The 17,407-nt window shown below is 46.0% G+C and overlaps 13 protein-coding genes across 13 annotated transcripts; 8 read left to right on the top strand and 5 right to left on the bottom strand.

The window, feature by feature from the left end:
• Positions 1–90: 90 nt before the first annotated feature.
• Positions 91–363, top strand: SDH6 (Sdh6p; the record flags this gene model as incomplete). Its single annotated transcript, XM_037284714.1, has 1 exon — positions 91–363. One exon carries the CDS (start codon positions 91–93, stop codon positions 361–363), a length of 273 nt encoding a protein of 90 aa, XP_037140610.1.
• Positions 364–470: 107 nt separating this feature from the next.
• On the bottom strand, positions 471–3,599 carry RGA2 (GTPase-activating protein RGA2; the record flags this gene model as incomplete). The annotated part of the gene is made up of 1 exon (XM_037284715.1): positions 471–3,599. The coding sequence occupies one exon, from the start codon at positions 3,597–3,599 to the stop codon at positions 471–473; it is 3,129 nt and encodes a 1,042-aa protein (XP_037140611.1).
• A 462-nt stretch (positions 3,600–4,061) lies between these two features.
• On the top strand, positions 4,062–4,310 carry LSM6 (U4/U6-U5 snRNP complex subunit LSM6; the record flags this gene model as incomplete). Its single annotated transcript, XM_037284716.1, has 1 exon — positions 4,062–4,310. The coding sequence occupies one exon, from the start codon at positions 4,062–4,064 to the stop codon at positions 4,308–4,310; it is 249 nt and encodes an 82-aa protein (XP_037140612.1).
• Positions 4,311–4,395: 85 nt separating this feature from the next.
• On the bottom strand, positions 4,396–4,701 carry ATP17 (F1F0 ATP synthase subunit f; the record flags this gene model as incomplete). The annotated part of the gene is made up of 1 exon (XM_037284717.1): positions 4,396–4,701. The coding sequence occupies one exon, from the start codon at positions 4,699–4,701 to the stop codon at positions 4,396–4,398; it is 306 nt and encodes a 101-aa protein (XP_037140613.1).
• Positions 4,702–4,915: 214 nt separating this feature from the next.
• Positions 4,916–6,400, bottom strand: ARH1 (NADPH-adrenodoxin reductase; the record flags this gene model as incomplete). Its single annotated transcript, XM_037284718.1, has 1 exon — positions 4,916–6,400. One exon carries the CDS (start codon positions 6,398–6,400, stop codon positions 4,916–4,918), a length of 1,485 nt encoding a protein of 494 aa, XP_037140614.1.
• Positions 6,401–6,712: 312 nt separating this feature from the next.
• IAH1 (isoamyl acetate-hydrolyzing esterase) lies at positions 6,713–7,426 on the top strand (the record flags this gene model as incomplete). The annotated part of the gene is made up of 1 exon (XM_037284719.1): positions 6,713–7,426. One exon carries the CDS (start codon positions 6,713–6,715, stop codon positions 7,424–7,426), a length of 714 nt encoding a protein of 237 aa, XP_037140615.1.
• Positions 7,427–7,551: 125 nt separating this feature from the next.
• BCS1 (bifunctional AAA family ATPase chaperone/translocase BCS1) lies at positions 7,552–8,913 on the top strand (the record flags this gene model as incomplete). The annotated part of the gene is made up of 1 exon (XM_037284720.1): positions 7,552–8,913. The coding sequence occupies one exon, from the start codon at positions 7,552–7,554 to the stop codon at positions 8,911–8,913; it is 1,362 nt and encodes a 453-aa protein (XP_037140616.1).
• On the bottom strand, positions 8,910–9,137 carry WIP1 (Wip1p; the record flags this gene model as incomplete). Its single annotated transcript, XM_037284721.1, has 1 exon — positions 8,910–9,137. One exon carries the CDS (start codon positions 9,135–9,137, stop codon positions 8,910–8,912), a length of 228 nt encoding a protein of 75 aa, XP_037140617.1.
• Positions 9,138–9,345: 208 nt separating this feature from the next.
• On the top strand, positions 9,346–10,179 carry PHO92 (mRNA-binding phosphate metabolism regulator; the record flags this gene model as incomplete). The annotated part of the gene is made up of 1 exon (XM_037284722.1): positions 9,346–10,179. One exon carries the CDS (start codon positions 9,346–9,348, stop codon positions 10,177–10,179), a length of 834 nt encoding a protein of 277 aa, XP_037140618.1.
• Positions 10,180–10,330: 151 nt separating this feature from the next.
• On the top strand, positions 10,331–11,020 carry CAT5 (putative monooxygenase CAT5; the record flags this gene model as incomplete). Its single annotated transcript, XM_037284723.1, has 1 exon — positions 10,331–11,020. The coding sequence occupies one exon, from the start codon at positions 10,331–10,333 to the stop codon at positions 11,018–11,020; it is 690 nt and encodes a 229-aa protein (XP_037140619.1).
• A 98-nt stretch (positions 11,021–11,118) lies between these two features.
• FRQ1 (frequenin) lies at positions 11,119–11,691 on the bottom strand (the record flags this gene model as incomplete). Its single annotated transcript, XM_037284724.1, has 1 exon — positions 11,119–11,691. The coding sequence occupies one exon, from the start codon at positions 11,689–11,691 to the stop codon at positions 11,119–11,121; it is 573 nt and encodes a 190-aa protein (XP_037140620.1).
• A 611-nt stretch (positions 11,692–12,302) lies between these two features.
• Positions 12,303–16,112, top strand: UBP2 (ubiquitin-specific protease UBP2; the record flags this gene model as incomplete). The annotated part of the gene is made up of 1 exon (XM_037284725.1): positions 12,303–16,112. One exon carries the CDS (start codon positions 12,303–12,305, stop codon positions 16,110–16,112), a length of 3,810 nt encoding a protein of 1,269 aa, XP_037140621.1.
• Positions 16,113–16,292: 180 nt separating this feature from the next.
• VPS74 (Vps74p) lies at positions 16,293–17,285 on the top strand (the record flags this gene model as incomplete). Its single annotated transcript, XM_037284726.1, has 1 exon — positions 16,293–17,285. One exon carries the CDS (start codon positions 16,293–16,295, stop codon positions 17,283–17,285), a length of 993 nt encoding a protein of 330 aa, XP_037140622.1.
• Positions 17,286–17,407: the final 122 nt, after the last annotated feature.

Genomic DNA, 17,407 nt, shown 5'->3' on the forward strand with positions numbered 1-17,407 from the left:
TATGTATTGATACGTACCTAACCTCTTAATCGACTTTTTTATTAATACTGATAATTTCATCTTAGCAATTAGCAACGTACTTTAACCTTTATGAGGGATCAAATCTATATGGTCACTCAAAATATGGTCAGAAGATTAAGTGGTCTACAGAAAGAAGTGCTTCATCTTTACAGAGCATGTCTTAGGGTTGCACATACAAAGCCAAAGGCAAATCAAGCTCACTTTGTGCAGTATACTCGCCAGGAATTTGGGAAATACAAGGACCTGCCTAAGAAAGACTTCACGACCATTGAGCATCTGCTGAGAGTTGGTCGCAAGAGAATGGAATCTTATTCACGATCCGAATTAAAAGACATCCACTGAATGCTGCACAAACACTAACGGAAGATGACCATTTGTGAAGTATATTAGTTCAAATAGGATGAAGACGGGAAATGAGAGGAAGTTACTGTTACACATCAATAGTACGCCTATGCTACATGGAATATATCTCTATAATGCCCAAATATGAAGCCCACTATATAATTCCGCTCCTTCATGTCAGGAATGTCCTTATCACCTGAATAGTCGCGAATCAATCCCGGGGCAAACACAAGAGATAGGTTATGCAAGGTCATCAAATTCGATTCATTGTAGCTGGTAACTTTGTCAACATGCTTGGCCAAGTATTGAAGCACGTCCAGATGTTCCTTGGGAAGGTTATCTAGAATTTTCGTGATGATGTTTAGTGCTGCCACATATTGAGGGTCATTAGAACCGGCGTCACTTGCAGCTTTGAGGGGAACATTTATCATCAACCGATTTTCTCTCACGACGTTAATCAAGGGCTCATAAATTTGAAAGGTCAGCAGTGGATTAGGTAGTTTTCTCAGATACCGCTTTAGAACACTGGCAACAGCATGTACATCTTCGTTCAGTAAATTTAAAAGCTCATTACTTGGGCTTCTTTCACAGTCTGTAAATGCCCTCTCAATCTCCTCTATGAGTAATTGAGAACCTGACTTTCGGTAAATTCCTTCTGATGCCAAAAGACTATCATCGTTTTCTATGTGTTGAACACAGGTTTTGATTATAATCGGAATAGCTGACTGTTCATAATTGCATCTGGCTACAAGGCTAGACCCATACAATATGCTTCCCTCCAATCGCGACGGTGACGATTGCATGCTAACCTCAGAACGCGAATTGTTGCTTATAGGGACTAGTTTCATGTCACTAAACTCGTTCGGATTCTGCAGAACTGGTCCTGAAATCTCCAGTCTGCTGCTGGCGGCGTTTCCGGTGCTTGGAAAGCTAGAGGAAGATGAAACAGATGTGTCTGCCGCCAAGCCATTGGCCGTGGTGGTGCCCTGCTGTTGCTGTGGTTGAGCCTGCCATGGCTGCTGTCTGGCGCCTGAGAATATCTTCCAAAATCTAGGTTTGGTAGCTGGTCTTGCAACACTGGCTGTTTCAGTGAGCTTTGCCGGTGCCGGGGCATCTGACGACCCATCTTGTGATCTCAACATTTCATTGCTGCGCTGCGTTGGATTCAACGATTCCATCGACGCATATTTACTTTTCTCTCCTACCAATCGCTCAACCTCGTAGCAGAGTTTGTCCTTTGAGGATTGGAGCTTGTCAATTTCATGTACCAAATGTGCCCTTTTCGATTCAAGCTCATTGACCTCTGACTTCAGTTTCCTCAGGAGTAGCTCAGTTTCTGCAAGTTCTTTTGTGAACGTGGATTCATCCTCGGCATCGGTTCGCATCAATCCTCCATTTGCAAGATCCAGTCCAACCGGCTCCTCGATTACAGTTTCGTTATTTGCTTGCCGGCTAATTGTCCTACGGTGTGATATTGATCCCGAGTTACTGACCCTTCCAAAGACGGACGAGTTTTCCAAAGGTGGTGTTCTGAACATAGAAACATTCGTCGAGACGCTGCTGACACTCGCATTGCTGTGAGCCCTTCTGTGATCGAGTGCCTCGGTGATGCTTCTTTTCCCAATCTTATTGCCTGGGCGTTGCTCTGAATGTAGCGTGCTATCGCTTTTACCTCTTGGCGTAGTTCGATGCCTGGAGAATACTGCCGAGGTTGGCGAAATGCCATTGTCTTCAAAAGCCGAGACTCCCCATCCTGAGTGCGTATCTGATCCCGTCTTCGGAGAGGTATTCGCTACTGACCCAGAGCTGCTAGGTGGTGATAAAGCATCTCCGGAAGGGTTCGAAGGCGAAGCCGATCTGGGATCCAAGATTCCCGTGGTTTTGGATTTCAGACTATGAACGAGGTTTTTCGACTTGCGCGACAACGATCTACCGATCTTTTTACCACTTCTACCATGGGTGGTGTTAGTTTCCTGAGCAGCGTTGCCGCCGCTTGCAGGCGGAATCAGTGTGTTATCTGGAGGACCTGTATTTTTTGATACCGACGATGCTGCTTCGTTTAGCTTTATGGGAGAAGGAGATGAGGGAGGTGAAGGAAGGCTATTTGTTGTTGGTGTGTTCTCCTGCAAACCTAAGGTCAAGGTATCCTCCTCGTTTTTGAAAGCGGTCACCGTCAGTTCGGGCGAAGGCAAAGTTATTGCAAGACCATGAGTGTTCGCATGGCCCTCATTGAATGCTTCATCAGATCGAGAAAGGATGGGAGCAGCCTGCATATTATCCTTTACAGACCCGCCCCCAAGCTGAATCTGACCTTGCAGGCCTGTGAGAGAGTTCTCGACAGTTTCAGCTAAGTCTGCCGGTGGCGAATCGGACTCCAGAACCATACCTTGTCTATGCGACATTGGTGATCTGCTGATTGAATCTGTAGCTTTGTGATTCCTCAAAGGTGTTTTGTCGAGCAAAAGTTTGGGTTCCTGAACAACTCTCAAATCATGCTCGTCGTTCTCCAACGTGGAATTTAATATGTCATCGATCGAAACATTTCTGGAATGTTTAGACTGCCTCGTCTCTTGTTCCTGTTCGTTTTTCTTCTCGGCGTCGTTTTCATTCAAGTACTGAGAAATCACACTTCCGCTATTCGATTTAATCATGCTCTTTGGAGGTGATTGCGAGAACTGACCTTGTCCCTTGGTCGGCGACAGAGGTCTGCGTGAGGACTTTTCCGGGATTACAAGCGGAATAGTATGATCGGCCGCGGGCACCTCAGGTAGATCCTTCTTGAGTCTCCGTTTTTTCTCCTCGTAGTATTTTCTTTTCGCTAGCAGTTTCTCATGGCAATGTATACAGAACAGTCCGCGTTTGGTCTTGGCGTATCTGAGATCCTTGATGTTGTCGCCGCATTTACAGCACTTGAAGCATTCCGAACAGTATGCTTCATTCGATGACGACAGTATGATAGCCAGGTTATCTATCTTTTTCCCGCAACTCTTGCAACAGTCAGAACAATCAAAACAGATCAGTGTTCCAGTACCTAGTACAAGGAAATCGCTATGGCAGCTTAAAGCCTTCTCACACCGATAGCATGAAAAGCAATGAGTGTGCCACCGGTCATCACCCAACTCATAGGCATGACCAGAAGTAATCAGCTTCTTGCATCTCACACATGTTGGACACACGTTCCCACCTTCAGCGTCGCCAATATCTGCATCCACCATCATACCGGCGTTGGAAGACATCCCAGCCAAATGCTACAGCGCCTAATGCTGATCACTTTCAACTGATTCAAATATCGTCAAGACGTGGTCTCGATCGGCCAGGTATATAGGATGCTCCTAATCTTCCTGCTCCGATTACCTGGCTACGCTTAACATATACAGATCTCGTCGACGCGTAAATAACGATGAACGACCGAGAATGTTTGTCTCAAAGAGATTCTTCAGCAAGTTGAAACATCAAAGCCCTTATTAGGCCTCAAGCTAACGTCAAGATGCTTGCTGACAGCAGTGGTCAGTATGAATGAACTAAGGAGTGTAGTAAAAGCCTTAACTTCGGCTCGTAAGTATCTTTGTGAAGTCCGGGTAACCCCGTCTTCAAGCTCACTAACTAATTGGAAATGAAAAAATGGGCCTTAGACGGTGAGTCAAGCAGGCTATAGCCACGTAGAATAGCCGACGAAGAGTGCTGTGGTTCCCTATATAATGTCTTCCAGAGGTACATCGAGCGTATCATCTCAGTTTTTGTCCGAAATCATCGGGAAACCGGTGAACGTTAAACTACACTCCGGGATGCTATACAACGGCAGATTGGAGTCGATCGATGGGTTCATGAATGTGGCGCTTTCTAGCGCCACGGAACATTACGAAAGTGGACATAACGGTCTCTTGAAGACCTACAACAGCGACGTGTTCTTAAGAGGCACGCAAGTGATGTATATTAGCGAGGTTTAGCTGTTTAACACACGAAGAAAAACTATACCTGATCTTTCATGAATATCTGTAATATCTGTAATAGAATGTATATATATACGAATGCTTAGTGCTCGGCACCACCCTTGTGATGTCTCAAATGGAAGTAGTATTCCAAAGAGTAACCCATTACCAAGATGCTCAAGGCCAGATGCCACAATGGCTTACCACTCGCGTTGTCGCCATCGAAGTACTTGGCCTTGTATCTGCCAATGAATCCAGTGGGCTTAACGGCAGCTGCTTGACCCTGTGGGAGCGACTTGTAGAACTGAACGACGTTGCTGATTCTCTTAGCGTTTGGAGCAGCCCCTAGGTTCTTTGGGGAAACGACCTTTGGTGCGATCAACGTGGATAGAGCGCGTTTGGCAATCATCTTGGATTTGGTGGAACACTTCCCTGGGATACAGCTTTCCACTATGGATTGTGTCTTCCAGAAGCTAGCATCTTGGATGTATCTCAGGGTCAAAGTTTGATGGAACTTGACCAGGCAAGAGCTTCGTGTGAAGTGATTGGGTCAAACAAGCAGAGATGATTGGCTGTTAGGTCCAAAACTCATAGAAACAGCCGGACGAGCTGTGATGCTGAGATCAAGCGGGTGACTGCTTGTGGAAGCTCAACATCTCCTCGCTGCTGAGAAATTTCACTCTTGTCTTGCCCTCTTGCTCGCCCTGCTGTAGCTCTTTTCTATTGATGGATCGCCAATCCGGCCAAGTCGTATGCCTGAGGTGCGAGAAATCGATGCGACCGGTCTGCTTGGCAGGTAAGGAGGATAAATCTTGCAGGATGGAATCTGCTACCTCAAAAGCACCCATCATTGTCGAGGCGATGACTCCGGCGCTGCCAGTTCTTATCCAACCTGATGCATACAGGCCTGGAAAAGTAGCGCCGTGCGAGTCTAGCACACGGCCGGCGGCATTGGCAAGACGTCCTTTCTCGAACTGGATGCCGAGTTTCTGGAACTCTGCCAATGGTTTAGCAGCGTAGCCCAGCGACGTTATGAGCAGGTCAAGGTTGTATGTGACTTGCTGGTCTTTCAATTGGCAAATTTTGTTATCCTCTGTGATGCTGTTCCTGCACAGGGTCAAGGAAGTTATGTACCCAGAGCCATCGCTGTTGATTCTGACCGGCGTCTTGAGATAGTCCAACTCCCATGTCTTTGGGGGGCTCTGCGCCGATGGTTGGGGTGCGAACTTCTTGTAGTTTTTCTTGGTTCTTTGGTCGAAGGGCTTTAGATACTCAGAACACATTTCCACTCTTCTTCTGAAAGCTCGATCTTTGATGGATCTAAGGTCGTAGGCATCTTCCCTGAAATATTGCGGGTCGATTTTCCCGTAAATTCCGTACCTTTCTAGTTCCCATAATTCCCTTAATTCCTTGTTCGTAAACTTGGAGTGGTCGAAATCGCGCCTCGCTATGAGTCTGATGTGCTCGACCGGGGCCTGGCGCAAACATTTGAGCGCGATGGGCGAGATATCCGTTCCGTCCCAGAGTTCGCCGATCTGGTTACTGATTAGCGCTCGAGTCAAATCCAAGGCAACGTTACCATTACCTATTATCCCAACATTTTTGACCCTTGACCAGTCAAAATTCACAAATCTCGGGTCATTTGCGTATTCCGGATGGCCGTTGTACCAATTGACAAACTCTCGGCTACTAAAGACACCTTTAGTATCGTTTTCTCCTGGGATACCCAGCTTTTTGTCTCCAGTACAGCCGTAGCTCAGGACCACGGCGTCCTGCTTGTCGATCAGCTCCGATAATGTAACTTGCTCACCCACCGTCACACCTCCAATAAACTCAAACAGATGCTTCTGTCCCGGCCTGGAGAACTCCTCGGCACACGCCGTAAAGGTATCCTCACAGTTCTTCACCTCAGGATGATCTGGAGCGACGCCGTATCGGCTCAGCCCAAATGGCACGGGCAATTTCTCCCACATAGTGACATGCAACGGAACCTCACATTTAGTCAGCAATCTGTACGCCGTGTAGAAACCTGATGGTCCTGAGCCCACAATTGAGATCCGCCTACGTTCACAATTCGTCGATGCATACCTGAGGAAACGCAGTATCATCCTCACAACTCAATCTGACTCTATTTTCTGTTCTTGACTGCCTGCTTTTCCAGCTCTGAAAGGTTCTACTTAAAGGCCTTAAAAGACAATACCAAACCTGAGCTTGCAAAACAAGGTATTAATCAAGAAGTGGCCAAGGATTAGGCCGTGGTGGTGGCTTAACGATAAGAATGGCGCTGATCTCAAGCTTTGAAGTGGAAGGCGATTATATCCACGTGATGCTATGATGGTTAAGCTGCAAAGGCCTGAAAGGACAGGGAAGTCCAATATCGATTGAGCTGGTACAGTTAGCGTTCCAGAAGACCTCCAACCATGAACTACAATAAGTTTCTATTGTTTGGGGACTCTCTAACGGAGTTTGCCTTCAACTCCTGGATGGAGGAAGGCAAGCCGGACCAATTTGTTCTTGGTGCCGCACTATGCAATGCCTACACCAGAAGAATGGACATTGTGCAGCGTGGTTTCTCTGGATTCAACTCCAGGTGGGGCTTGAAAGTGCTGCCTGGTATCTTGGAGAGCGAGTGTGGGATTGTTGTTTCAACAATTGCTTTTGGATCGAACGATCTATGTCTTGGAGGACATCAAAAGGTGCCTGAAGAGGAATTTGTCTCCAATATCAAGAAGATGATTTTGTTATTGAAGGCTAAAGACATCAAGCCAATCTTGGTTGGACCAGCGCTTATTGACCAAGAAAGATTCGAGGCGTCTAGACAGGAAGAAGTTCAAAAGGGCTACGTTCGTACGCCGGAGAGATTTAAACTGTACTCAGAGCTGTTACACAAGGTTGCAGATGAAGAAGATGTCCCAATGGTTGACTTAAATGTCGCATTCCAGCGAGAGGGCGGGGACAAGTGGCAAGAATTGCTATCAGATGGCCTTCACTACTCCGGAAGTGGATACAAGATCTTTTTCGATGAACTAATGGCAACTATAAGGAAATTCTATCCTGAGTACGCACCTGAAAAGATGCAACGCAAGCTGCCCGAATGGAGGAACGTCCTCGAGGATGGCTCTAATGTTCTTTAATCTGTTCGCTTTTTTCGCATCCAGCAGCCTGGACAAGAGGCATCGCCAAAACTATGACTTGACAAACTACATAACAAAGTTTATAGACTCTACGAGAGGAGAAGCATCTAAACTGGCGGCGAAGAATGGATTCCGCAGCTCCTGTTGATCCTTCATCGACGGTAAACTCTGCCGAACTCTCCACCATTCCGAATGGCGGGACAGAGCCAGACACTTTGAGAGGCAGGTTTTCCAGTTTGATTGCCAACGCTATGGAGAACAATCCCTATTTTGCTGCTGGTGGTGGTCTGATGATTCTAGGTACAGGCCTCGCTGTTGCCAGATCAGGTATCATCAAGGCAAGCAGCCTGATCTACAGGCAAATGATAGTGGATTTGGAAATACAGTCGAAAGATAAATCATATGCCTGGTTCCTGCAATGGATGTCAAAACATCCCCACAGAATCTCGAAACATTTATCTGTTAGGACTAACTATGTACAGCACGATAATGGTTCAGTGACGACCAAGTTTGCGCTCGTTCCGGGTCCCGGCAACCATTGGATAAGATACAAAGGCGCCTTTATTAGGATCACGAGGGAACGTTCTGCGAAGATGATTGATCTGACGAATGGGTCCCCGTTCGAGATCGTCACGCTAACCACTCTGTACCGAGACAGGTTTCTCTTCGACGAGATTCTGAACGAGGCCAAGAATATAGCATTGAAAAGCGCCGAGGGTAAGACGGTCATATACACTTCCTTTGGCCCTGAATGGAGAAAGTTCGGCCAACCCAAAGCCAAGAGGTTGTTGCCCTCGGTCATCCTAGACAAAGGCATTAAAGAAGACATTCTATCGGACGTGCACGATTTCATGCGGAACGGAAAATGGTATTCAGACAGAGGCATCCCATACAGAAGAGGGTACTTACTGTACGGTCCACCGGGATCCGGCAAGACAAGTTTCATCCAGGCGCTAGCGGGTGAGCTAGATTACAACATCTGCATTCTCAACCTGTCAGAGGGCAATCTGACCGACGATCGATTGAACCACTTAATGAACAACATGCCAGAGAGAAGCATTCTGCTCCTGGAAGACATAGACGCCGCCTTCAATCACAGAACGCAGTCCGGCGAGACAGGCTTCAAATCAAGCGTGACCTTCAGCGGTCTGCTAAACGCGCTAGACGGCGTCACCTCCTCAGAAGAGACTATAACCTTCATGACCACCAACCATCCAGAGAAACTGGACCCGGCCATCATGAGACCGGGCAGAATCGACTACAAAGTCTTCGTCGGAAACGCCACGCCTTACCAGGTCGAAAAGATGTTCATCAAGTTCTACCCAGGCGAAGAAGCGCTATGCAAAAAGTTCGTGCAAGCCACTGCGAACCTAAATGTACAAATCAGCACAGCTCAGCTCCAAGGACTATTCGTAATGAACAAAGACAGACCCAAAGACGCCCTAGAGATGATAGATACGCTAAGACACTCCAGTCACGTGATCTAACCCTCTTCCAACATACTCTCCAAAGCATTTTCTATGTGGGACTCGTTGATCTCGCGCAAACCGTCCAACTGGGCTTCTCTCTGCGCCTTCTTCAGAACTTTCCTCAACAACTCCTGGTATAAGCACGCTAACAGCAGTTCCTCGGCTTCGTTCGGTTCTCCCTCCTCCGCACAGCTCTTCCTCAGCTCTCTGACCACATAATCCTGTATATAATGGCGGACCATGCTACAACTATCGCCGACTCTTATGTGCTTGCTGCCTGTTCAAGCTTACCTCTCAGCTTATATAGAGCTCTCGATGGATCGAGTTAGGACCACGTGACATGACACATAGGCGGACCGTTTTGCGTCGGCGGCTAAGAAAGTGTACAACAGTTATGCTTCATGAACACTTGGAGCTTGTGAGTATAGGGCTTGTTGAGGTTGGAACGGAATGCAACGGACTTGGAGAAGAAGCTACGATGAGATGGTGCCGGCTAGGACGATCGAGGATTCGCTGAAGGAGCTGGAAGGGTTTATCACGTCAATCCATTCTGGTAAAACGATACCGGTTGATGATTTGGGCAGCCCAAGGGAGCTCTTTCCGAGCAGCGACAGTAATTACACCACGAGAACAGCGATTCCGAGAAGCAGCTACTTCGTTAATGAACTTCCAGAGTTTCACTCTTTGGTTTCGAGTACTGGGGTAACATACCATATAAACCGAATGTCAATGGCGGTGAAGCAGAAAAATGGTGAAAACGGCCGCAAGTCGTGTGGGAAGAAGAGCTCTGCGATTATTCCGCCATGGATCGACGTCCCAGAACATTCGCGGTTCTTTGTGATAAAGTCTTCGTGCCTGGAACACGTCAAGAAATCATTCTACAACGGTATCTGGTCGTCGACACACTTTGGTAACAAAAGATTGTCAGAAGCGTACGCGAGCTTGGCAGTCGGGGCGAAGATCTTTCTGTTCTTCTCGGTCAATGGCTCCGGACGTTTCTGTGGGGTCGCGGAGATGACCTCTGATCTGGAGTCCGGTCTAGATACCAGCATATGGGGTGACACTAAGAGATATGGGACAGCCTTCAAGGTTAGGTGGATAATAGTTCGTGATGTGCAGAATCGGTTGTTGAAGAGGTTTCTGATCCCGGCTAACGAGATGAAACCGGTGACAAACTCAAGAGACACACAAGAGATCCCCGCGGCGATCTGCAAATCAATCTTGAAGCTCTTCAAGTATGATCAGAGTAACGTGCAATCGTTTTTGGATCACGACTATAGCTAGCGGCGTTTGTTTGCCTGTGGTGGCTCGGATATTTCTCGTTCATCTTAGTGTGAACAAAAAGTTATCGTGAAAGGGCTCCTTCGCAGGTTGATCGCTCTTTGTAATTTGATACTGCGCCAAGCATATAGATTGGTTATTCAGATAATAAACAATGTTGAGGTGCTCTATGGAGAAGCTGCCTTCAAGACGTTCATTCTCCGTTCTTTCGTCCTTGAAGACTGCAGGTAGCGTGGGCAAGAGGTCGCAGGAGGAGGCCAAGTACGAACCTCTTTCCGAAGCTCAGGAAGCGTATCTAGATCGTGCGATCCGGGTGGACCAAGCTGGTGAGCTGGGGGCCAACTATATCTACGCGGGCCAGTACTTCGTTCTGGCAAACAAGTACCCCCATCTGAAGCCAGTGCTGCAACACATGTGGGATCAAGAGATTCACCATCATGAAACGTTTAATAAACTACAGAGTAGGAACAGAGTGAGACCCTCTTTAATCACTCCTGTATGGAAAGTGGGGGCGTTCTTCATGGGTGCAGGCACTGCGATGATATCCCCCCAAGCAGCCATGGCATGTACAGAGGCAGTCGAGACAGTCATTGGTGGTCATTACAATGAGCAGCTGCGCTGCCTGACTAATCAGTTCGAACTGAACAAGTCTGATAAGACTTCGGGAACGCCTAAGGAGTTGAAAGACCTAACAAACACCATTAGGCAGTTTAGAGATGATGAGCTGGAGCACTTGGATACGGCGATCCAACATGACTCGAAGAAAGCTGTTCCATATATGCTACTCACAGAAGGTATAAAAGGGATATGTAGAGTTGCTATCTGGACTGCCGAAAGAATTTGATTATCACTACTGTATGTGTCCGGCGCTCAGCCGGGTATCGCTCGCATATGCATTCAACTAGGACGAGCTGGCGTTTCATAGATGGCTTTTTATGGCTTTCAGATTAGTCCATCGTATAGATTCAGCGAATTGATTATCGAGGGATCTACCCTCGAGCCCTCCCTGAAGTCCTCCAGGGTAATATAGCCGTCTTCATTCTTGTCCATTGTGCTGAATATCTTCTTCACCCTCAACTCAGGTGTAGCTTCATCGTCGCTTAGCTTCACCATCGATCCCATCATCTTGAATATGCTCGTAACTATCGTCAGCATCTCATCGAAGGTTATGTACCCGTCATGGTTCAAATCGTACAGTTGAAACGTCCACACTAGTTTCTCCTCTAGAGTTCCTCTCGACGCCGTGCTCAAAACGGTGATGAACTCTTTGAAGTCAACAAAACCGTTGTTATCCTTGTCAAAGACGCTGAATACGTGGTTGGCAAACTCCTCTGGCGCTCCAAACGGGAAGAACTGCTTATATATCTTGACGAAATCCTCTCTCGTAAGCTGTCCACTCGGGCAATCCCTGAGAAAGCCCTTATGCCACTGCTGAATTTCTCGACGGTCAAAGTAGGTCGATTGCCTCAAACTTGTGAGATCATCCTTCGACAGTTTCGACGCTTTAGCTCCCATTCTACACCCGAACCCTGCTGTCTTCCTTTGAGAACCTTGGGACACTAGTTGTTGTAGTAACGGAGTCTTTTTGAACTTATAAGTTGCATTACGTCGCAAGGCTGAGATCCTTGTAACTACAATCAGTCAAGTAACCGAAGAAACTAAGCGAGCGCATCGTAAGCAAGCGGCATCTTGAAGGATAGTTTCCTCTGCCAGCTTATCACTTGCCCAGCGGACGTTCATGAACAATTGTGAGCGAGGCTTTTGCGCTTACTAGACACTTGAAGGCTCCCTGAAGTCGTGCGAGGTCTACAAAGCAGTTTAGAGCTATGTCAGTTAGGTAAACTGGACCAGGGACACTCGCAAGCAGTGAGAGCCATTAAGAGTTGACTTGAGAGGCCTTAGCGTATTATGTGGTTACGTGTCATGTATAACGAAAGGCTTGTTAGGCTTAGAACCTACCTTCATAAGTAATGAGGGAGACTACTCATATGGTGTATTAGATACTGTAACGTTTATTCGTAGCGGATCTGTGCTATCTGTGCCATTTCAACTGGTTGGCCTGGGTTAGGTGAGTTTTCGTTCCATCTGGCTTCCACTAGAGGTGCTAAGTGGCAGAAGTTCTGACCATGTTGCAACACGATGAAAGTGACGGTAAGAGATATGATGAACTGGGGAGTATGGATGTGATGGGACTAGATATGGATAAGCAGGACTCTGTCGAACCGGTGGCCGAACCAAGATCTCAAGAAGAGGAGCCTTCAGATTCATTAGACAGGGGCAGCGATCTAGGAAATGCAATGCTCTATCCAAACATATCCACGCATTTCCCTTTCAAAACTTCCGAGAGGCTGGTTGATGACCTGGTTCATGATTTGGCTTTCATCAACTCTCAAGATCATGATATATTGTATTCCGATTTGCACAATGGTATACTAAGAGCACCTGTTCTCCTGTATTCGAGGAGGATTTCGCAACTGCATTCTTATCAACTGGGGACGTTGGTGGATCAGGTTACATTGCAAACGAAATACGAGTATGCCTCCAAATCCTGTCCCGCACATAATAAGGTTAACGTATTCATGGGAGTGCTGGTGAATATTCCGCAGGATTCGAAAATCTCTAGCACCGCCGTTACCGAATTACCCATTTATCACCTGAAAGTGAGTGTTAAAACACGCTCCCTGTTGGAAAATACAAGAAAACGTGCTGGCATCACGCATTACCATCTTCTAGATGAAGCAGAGCTGCATCCATTTGATAGACAAGACTTGTTAACATTCGATGTAAGCGATCCTCAACTGGTGGACTACGCAATTTATGTCACTAATGACACGAACAAACTAGTGCTCATCGAGATCTTCAGGCCGGAGTTTAGCGCTCAGGAAAGGGAAGAATGTTGGTCTGAAGATGCCATCAAAAGAAGATATGCGGAGTCCTGCAGTAAATATGAGTCGCTTGATCCATCTGACATCCCAACCCAAATTGACTGCATGAACACTTTCTACAAGATCTTCAAAGGGCCTCTCAATCGTCGGAACTCTGATGAACCGCTGAAAACGATAAACTCAGATAATGTTGTTCTAAACTCACGAATTAATCCGGACTGGCTAACATCCAAGTACGGATTTAAGCTGCATGTCGATAATGATGAGAGCACAGGTGAGAGTTATCCAGAATTTGAACCTCCAGATCTGACGAACTATGCTGAGGATGAGCAAGTTAGGAGATTGAGGGAGTCGTTTGTTAGGAAGTGCCTTGAACTCATCTTTTTGGGTAAAATGGCCATCGAGCTTTACAAAAAAGATACACAAACTTCAAATTCTAAAGTGTTTCGGTCTTTTAATATGATTCAAACGGCTTTCGGGAAAACTGCATGGTACCAAGTACTTGGCGAGCAAAAATCAGCATTTTCTTTTGAGCCTGCATCGCCACTGGATTCAAACTATCATTTTATCAATCTGTTGACTTGTTTTTATTATGTCGAGCGCGACATAATAAAGAATTATGAGACTCAATGCGCGCTAGACCCCGAAAATACCGGGGTTTACTTTGACGCTCTAAGTTACGTGGCTAATCGCAAAGGGGCATATCAGCTGGTTGCTTACTGTGGAAAACAAGATGTCGTTGGTCAAGAAGCACTTGATCAGTCTCTCAGACTCTTCGGGATAGACCCAAAGGAGGTGGTTTTGAGCGCAATTAATGATGCCTTACTGCTATCTATTTACAAGTCAGAGATAGCGAGAAATACAAATGAGAACTACCATGCGGATCTCAAGAATGCCTTACGGCTGTTAGCGAAATGTAAGAGTTCCTCGAAACTGAAGTTCTTTGCAGATTATGAACCTTACTCAAACAAACTGAGGGGTTACGAGATTCTGGAGGTCGATGAATCGGTTGATGACGACATCATTGAAACAGCATACTCCATCAAAGTTAATGATTCTCCGGGGCTGAAAATAGATTGCGATCGGTCGCTCTATACTGTGGCAACTGATAAAAGGAGCTTACGTCTTTTCAACTTTCTCACGCAACAATGTCCGGAGTTTGAGGAATACTACGGTCCTACCAATCTCTCGTACTTCGAAGCCTTGAACCTACTACAACTCAATGAAAATGCTAAGGATGAAACTATTCTTGAGGTTTTTCAACGCATGTGGAATCAAGAGCCCGTTCTAGAATCTGATCACTTCTTAAAGCTCAGGAGTGCGCTGGCCAAGATTGGTCTTGAAAGGAACAGCCGGTTGATATTGCACTTCTTAAGTAGTGGTACAATCGACGCGAGCTGCCTTCCGGCGGACACATGGCCAGCAGGCTTGAATAACATCGGAAATACCTGTTATCTGAACTCGCTGCTGCAGTATTACTTCTCTATAGCGCCGCTCCGCGACTATGTGCTCGGCTACCATGGAACGATGGAAAACTACCAACAAAACTCCGTAAACCATTTGCGCAGAATTGGTGGACGAGAGGTCAGCGATTCTGAGGTTGAACGGTCAGTCCAATTTTTACACCAGCTTCGTGAATTATTTCATTCTATGATTTATTCGACAGAAAGGTGTGTCACTCCTAAAAAAGAACTGGCTTACTTGGCGTTTGCTCCTAGCAGTTTTGAGGTTGAATTTGAGCTTCCGTCTAATTCAATGGATAACCAAGACTCTGCAGAAAACCGTGTGGATGAAGGATTAATTTATGGACCACATTTACCAGAACGTGCACCTGATGGACTTATAAGTCTGGATTCAGGTGGCGACAAGGACCTCGACCTGTCAATGTCGCAAAGTCTAAGAAAGGAGGACAAAGATGCTAACGAAGACATTTCTATGACTGATACGGAGAAAGAAAATATTATGACCACATCTACTCGTGTGGCTAAGATCAGTTCAGATCAATTAGAAAACGCGCTAGAGATGGGAAGACAACAGGATGTCACAGAATGCATTGGCAACGTCCTATTTCAGTTGGAAAGTGCATCCGATCCAATAAGTCTTGACGAGGATAATGAACAGAACGATCTGATCAAGCAGCTCTTCTATGGGGATATCAAGCAGACTATTATACCGCTAGCGAATGAAACCCAAACGCGCACGAAGATCGAAAGGTTTTCCTCTCTTTTGGTGAATATTGGAGATCATCCAAAGGACATATACGATGCACTAGACCTCTATTTCAGTGATGAGCGTCTGACCATGGCGGAATACGGTGAAGTCAAGAGAACAGTGGCCGCCACTAAATTCCCAAGAATCTTACAGATACACATTCAGCGAGTATATTATGACCGAGAAAGGTTCATGCCATTTAAATCCATCGAGCCATTACCTTTCAATGAAGTGCTTTATATGGACAGGTATAGCGATTCAAAAGATCCCAACTTGCTGAAGATAAAGAAGGAAACTGAAGCTATGAAAAGTAAGCTTGCCACACTCAAAAGAAGACAAAGAGAGCTGCTCAGCGTCAATGACCTCGGACTTTCGAGAAAAGCTGCTTTCATTGAGACCATTAATTACTTGAAATCTGATGCTTTGCAAACGCCAGAGGCCTCCTGTTCGGACGAGAAAAAATCAGCCATCATTCGACAACTCACCCAAGCTACCACAGATATTGACAACGAGCTGACCTCGCTGTATCATCAAATCTCGGACCTGGAGAATAAAATAAGCAAGCAATTTGACGAATTCCAAACGATAGGCTACTCGCTTTTTGCCGTATTCATTCACAGAGGGGAAGCAAGCTATGGCCACTACTGGGTATACATCAAGGATAGATTCAAGAACGGCATTTGGAGAAAATACAACGACGAGACCATCACTGAAGTTCCCGAGAGCGAAGTGCTCAACTTCACCGAGGGCAACACTGCAACGCCATACTTCCTCGTGTACATCCAGAAAGGTCATGAGCAGGATATAGAGCCGCTAAAGAGAATAGTCGACCGTACATAACAGATCTTGAAGCTATATAATGGCCCATTAACTGATGCTTGCTGATGATCATGCCAAACGATTTCAGTCAAGGTAAATAGCCTTGGCTATTTTGACATAGACATCTAGGTCTGTCTAAGAATGAAGCATAGCGTCGTGATATCTTGTTCAAGAGAGGCCATTGCTCCTTAGGATTGGTCAATGTCAAACTTACAGCGTCGTAGGGTGAATCGGGCTGATTCTGAAGGCGATTCGTCCGCTCAGGCGAGTGAATTCATCGAATCAACGACATCGAAGAAGGTCGCTTATGATCCAGAAGAAGCTAAGATAACTGATAACGTGAAGATCCCGAAATTGACTCTTATGGAAGAAGTTTTGTTGCTTGGATTGAGAGATAAGGAAGGTTATTTGTCGTTTTGGAACGACAATATTTCGTACGCCTTACGTGGATGTATTCTAATCGAGCTTGCCCTGAGAGGCAAGATTCGCATTATAGATGATTCTGCTAGGAAAAGATTTGATGTGTCGGAGAGGTTGATTGAGGTTGTGGATGCGAGTAAAACTGGTGAAGTTTTGCTGGATGAAGCTTTACAATTGATGAAGTATGACGACCCCTTGACTATCGCGAACTGGATCGATCTCCTCAGTGGCGAGACGTGGAATCTGCTGAAGATCAACTATCAGCTGAAGCAGGTCAGGGAAAGATTAGCCAAAGGGCTTGTCGACAAGGGTGTTTTGAGGACAGAGATGAAGAACTTCTTTCTCTTTGACATGGCGACTCATCCAGTTACAGACACTAGTTGCAAGGAAGCCCTCAAGCGCAGAGTACTTTCCGTGCTAGTTTCAAGGAATATGGAGCTGAATTACAATGATTACTTTCCAGAGACTACATCTTTCAAGTTCATAAGGACAATTGCATTAATATGCGGTGCCTACCGTGCTAATGTACTCGAAAACGTCCTGACGTCACTGGATTACGAGAAGAGAGATCGTGCAATTGCAAGAGCTGATGAACTTCTTGAACAATATGCACAGTACCCGTTTGCTTTGGATAAGGCAACGGAATCCGGTCTTTCAATCAACTTGAGCCAAGAAGTGAAAGAAGAGATCAATGAGAATAAAAACTGCGCATTACAGCTGGAAGTGGTGGCTGGTGTATTCGAAGTCTTCTCAAGGATGGACATGCTATTGTAATGAGCCCGTCAAAACGAAGACTGTACATAGTACTAACTGGAAGGACTTTTGTATAGTAAAGAACAAAGCTACCTTCAAGAGTAGTAAACTAGAATTAAATTGAAGTTATAAATAACGTGTTA

The sequence above is a fragment of the Torulaspora globosa genome, chromosome 6, assembly GCF_014133895.1.
Source record: "Torulaspora globosa chromosome 6, complete sequence".
Classification (NCBI taxonomy): domain Eukaryota; kingdom Fungi; phylum Ascomycota; class Saccharomycetes; order Saccharomycetales; family Saccharomycetaceae; genus Torulaspora; species Torulaspora globosa.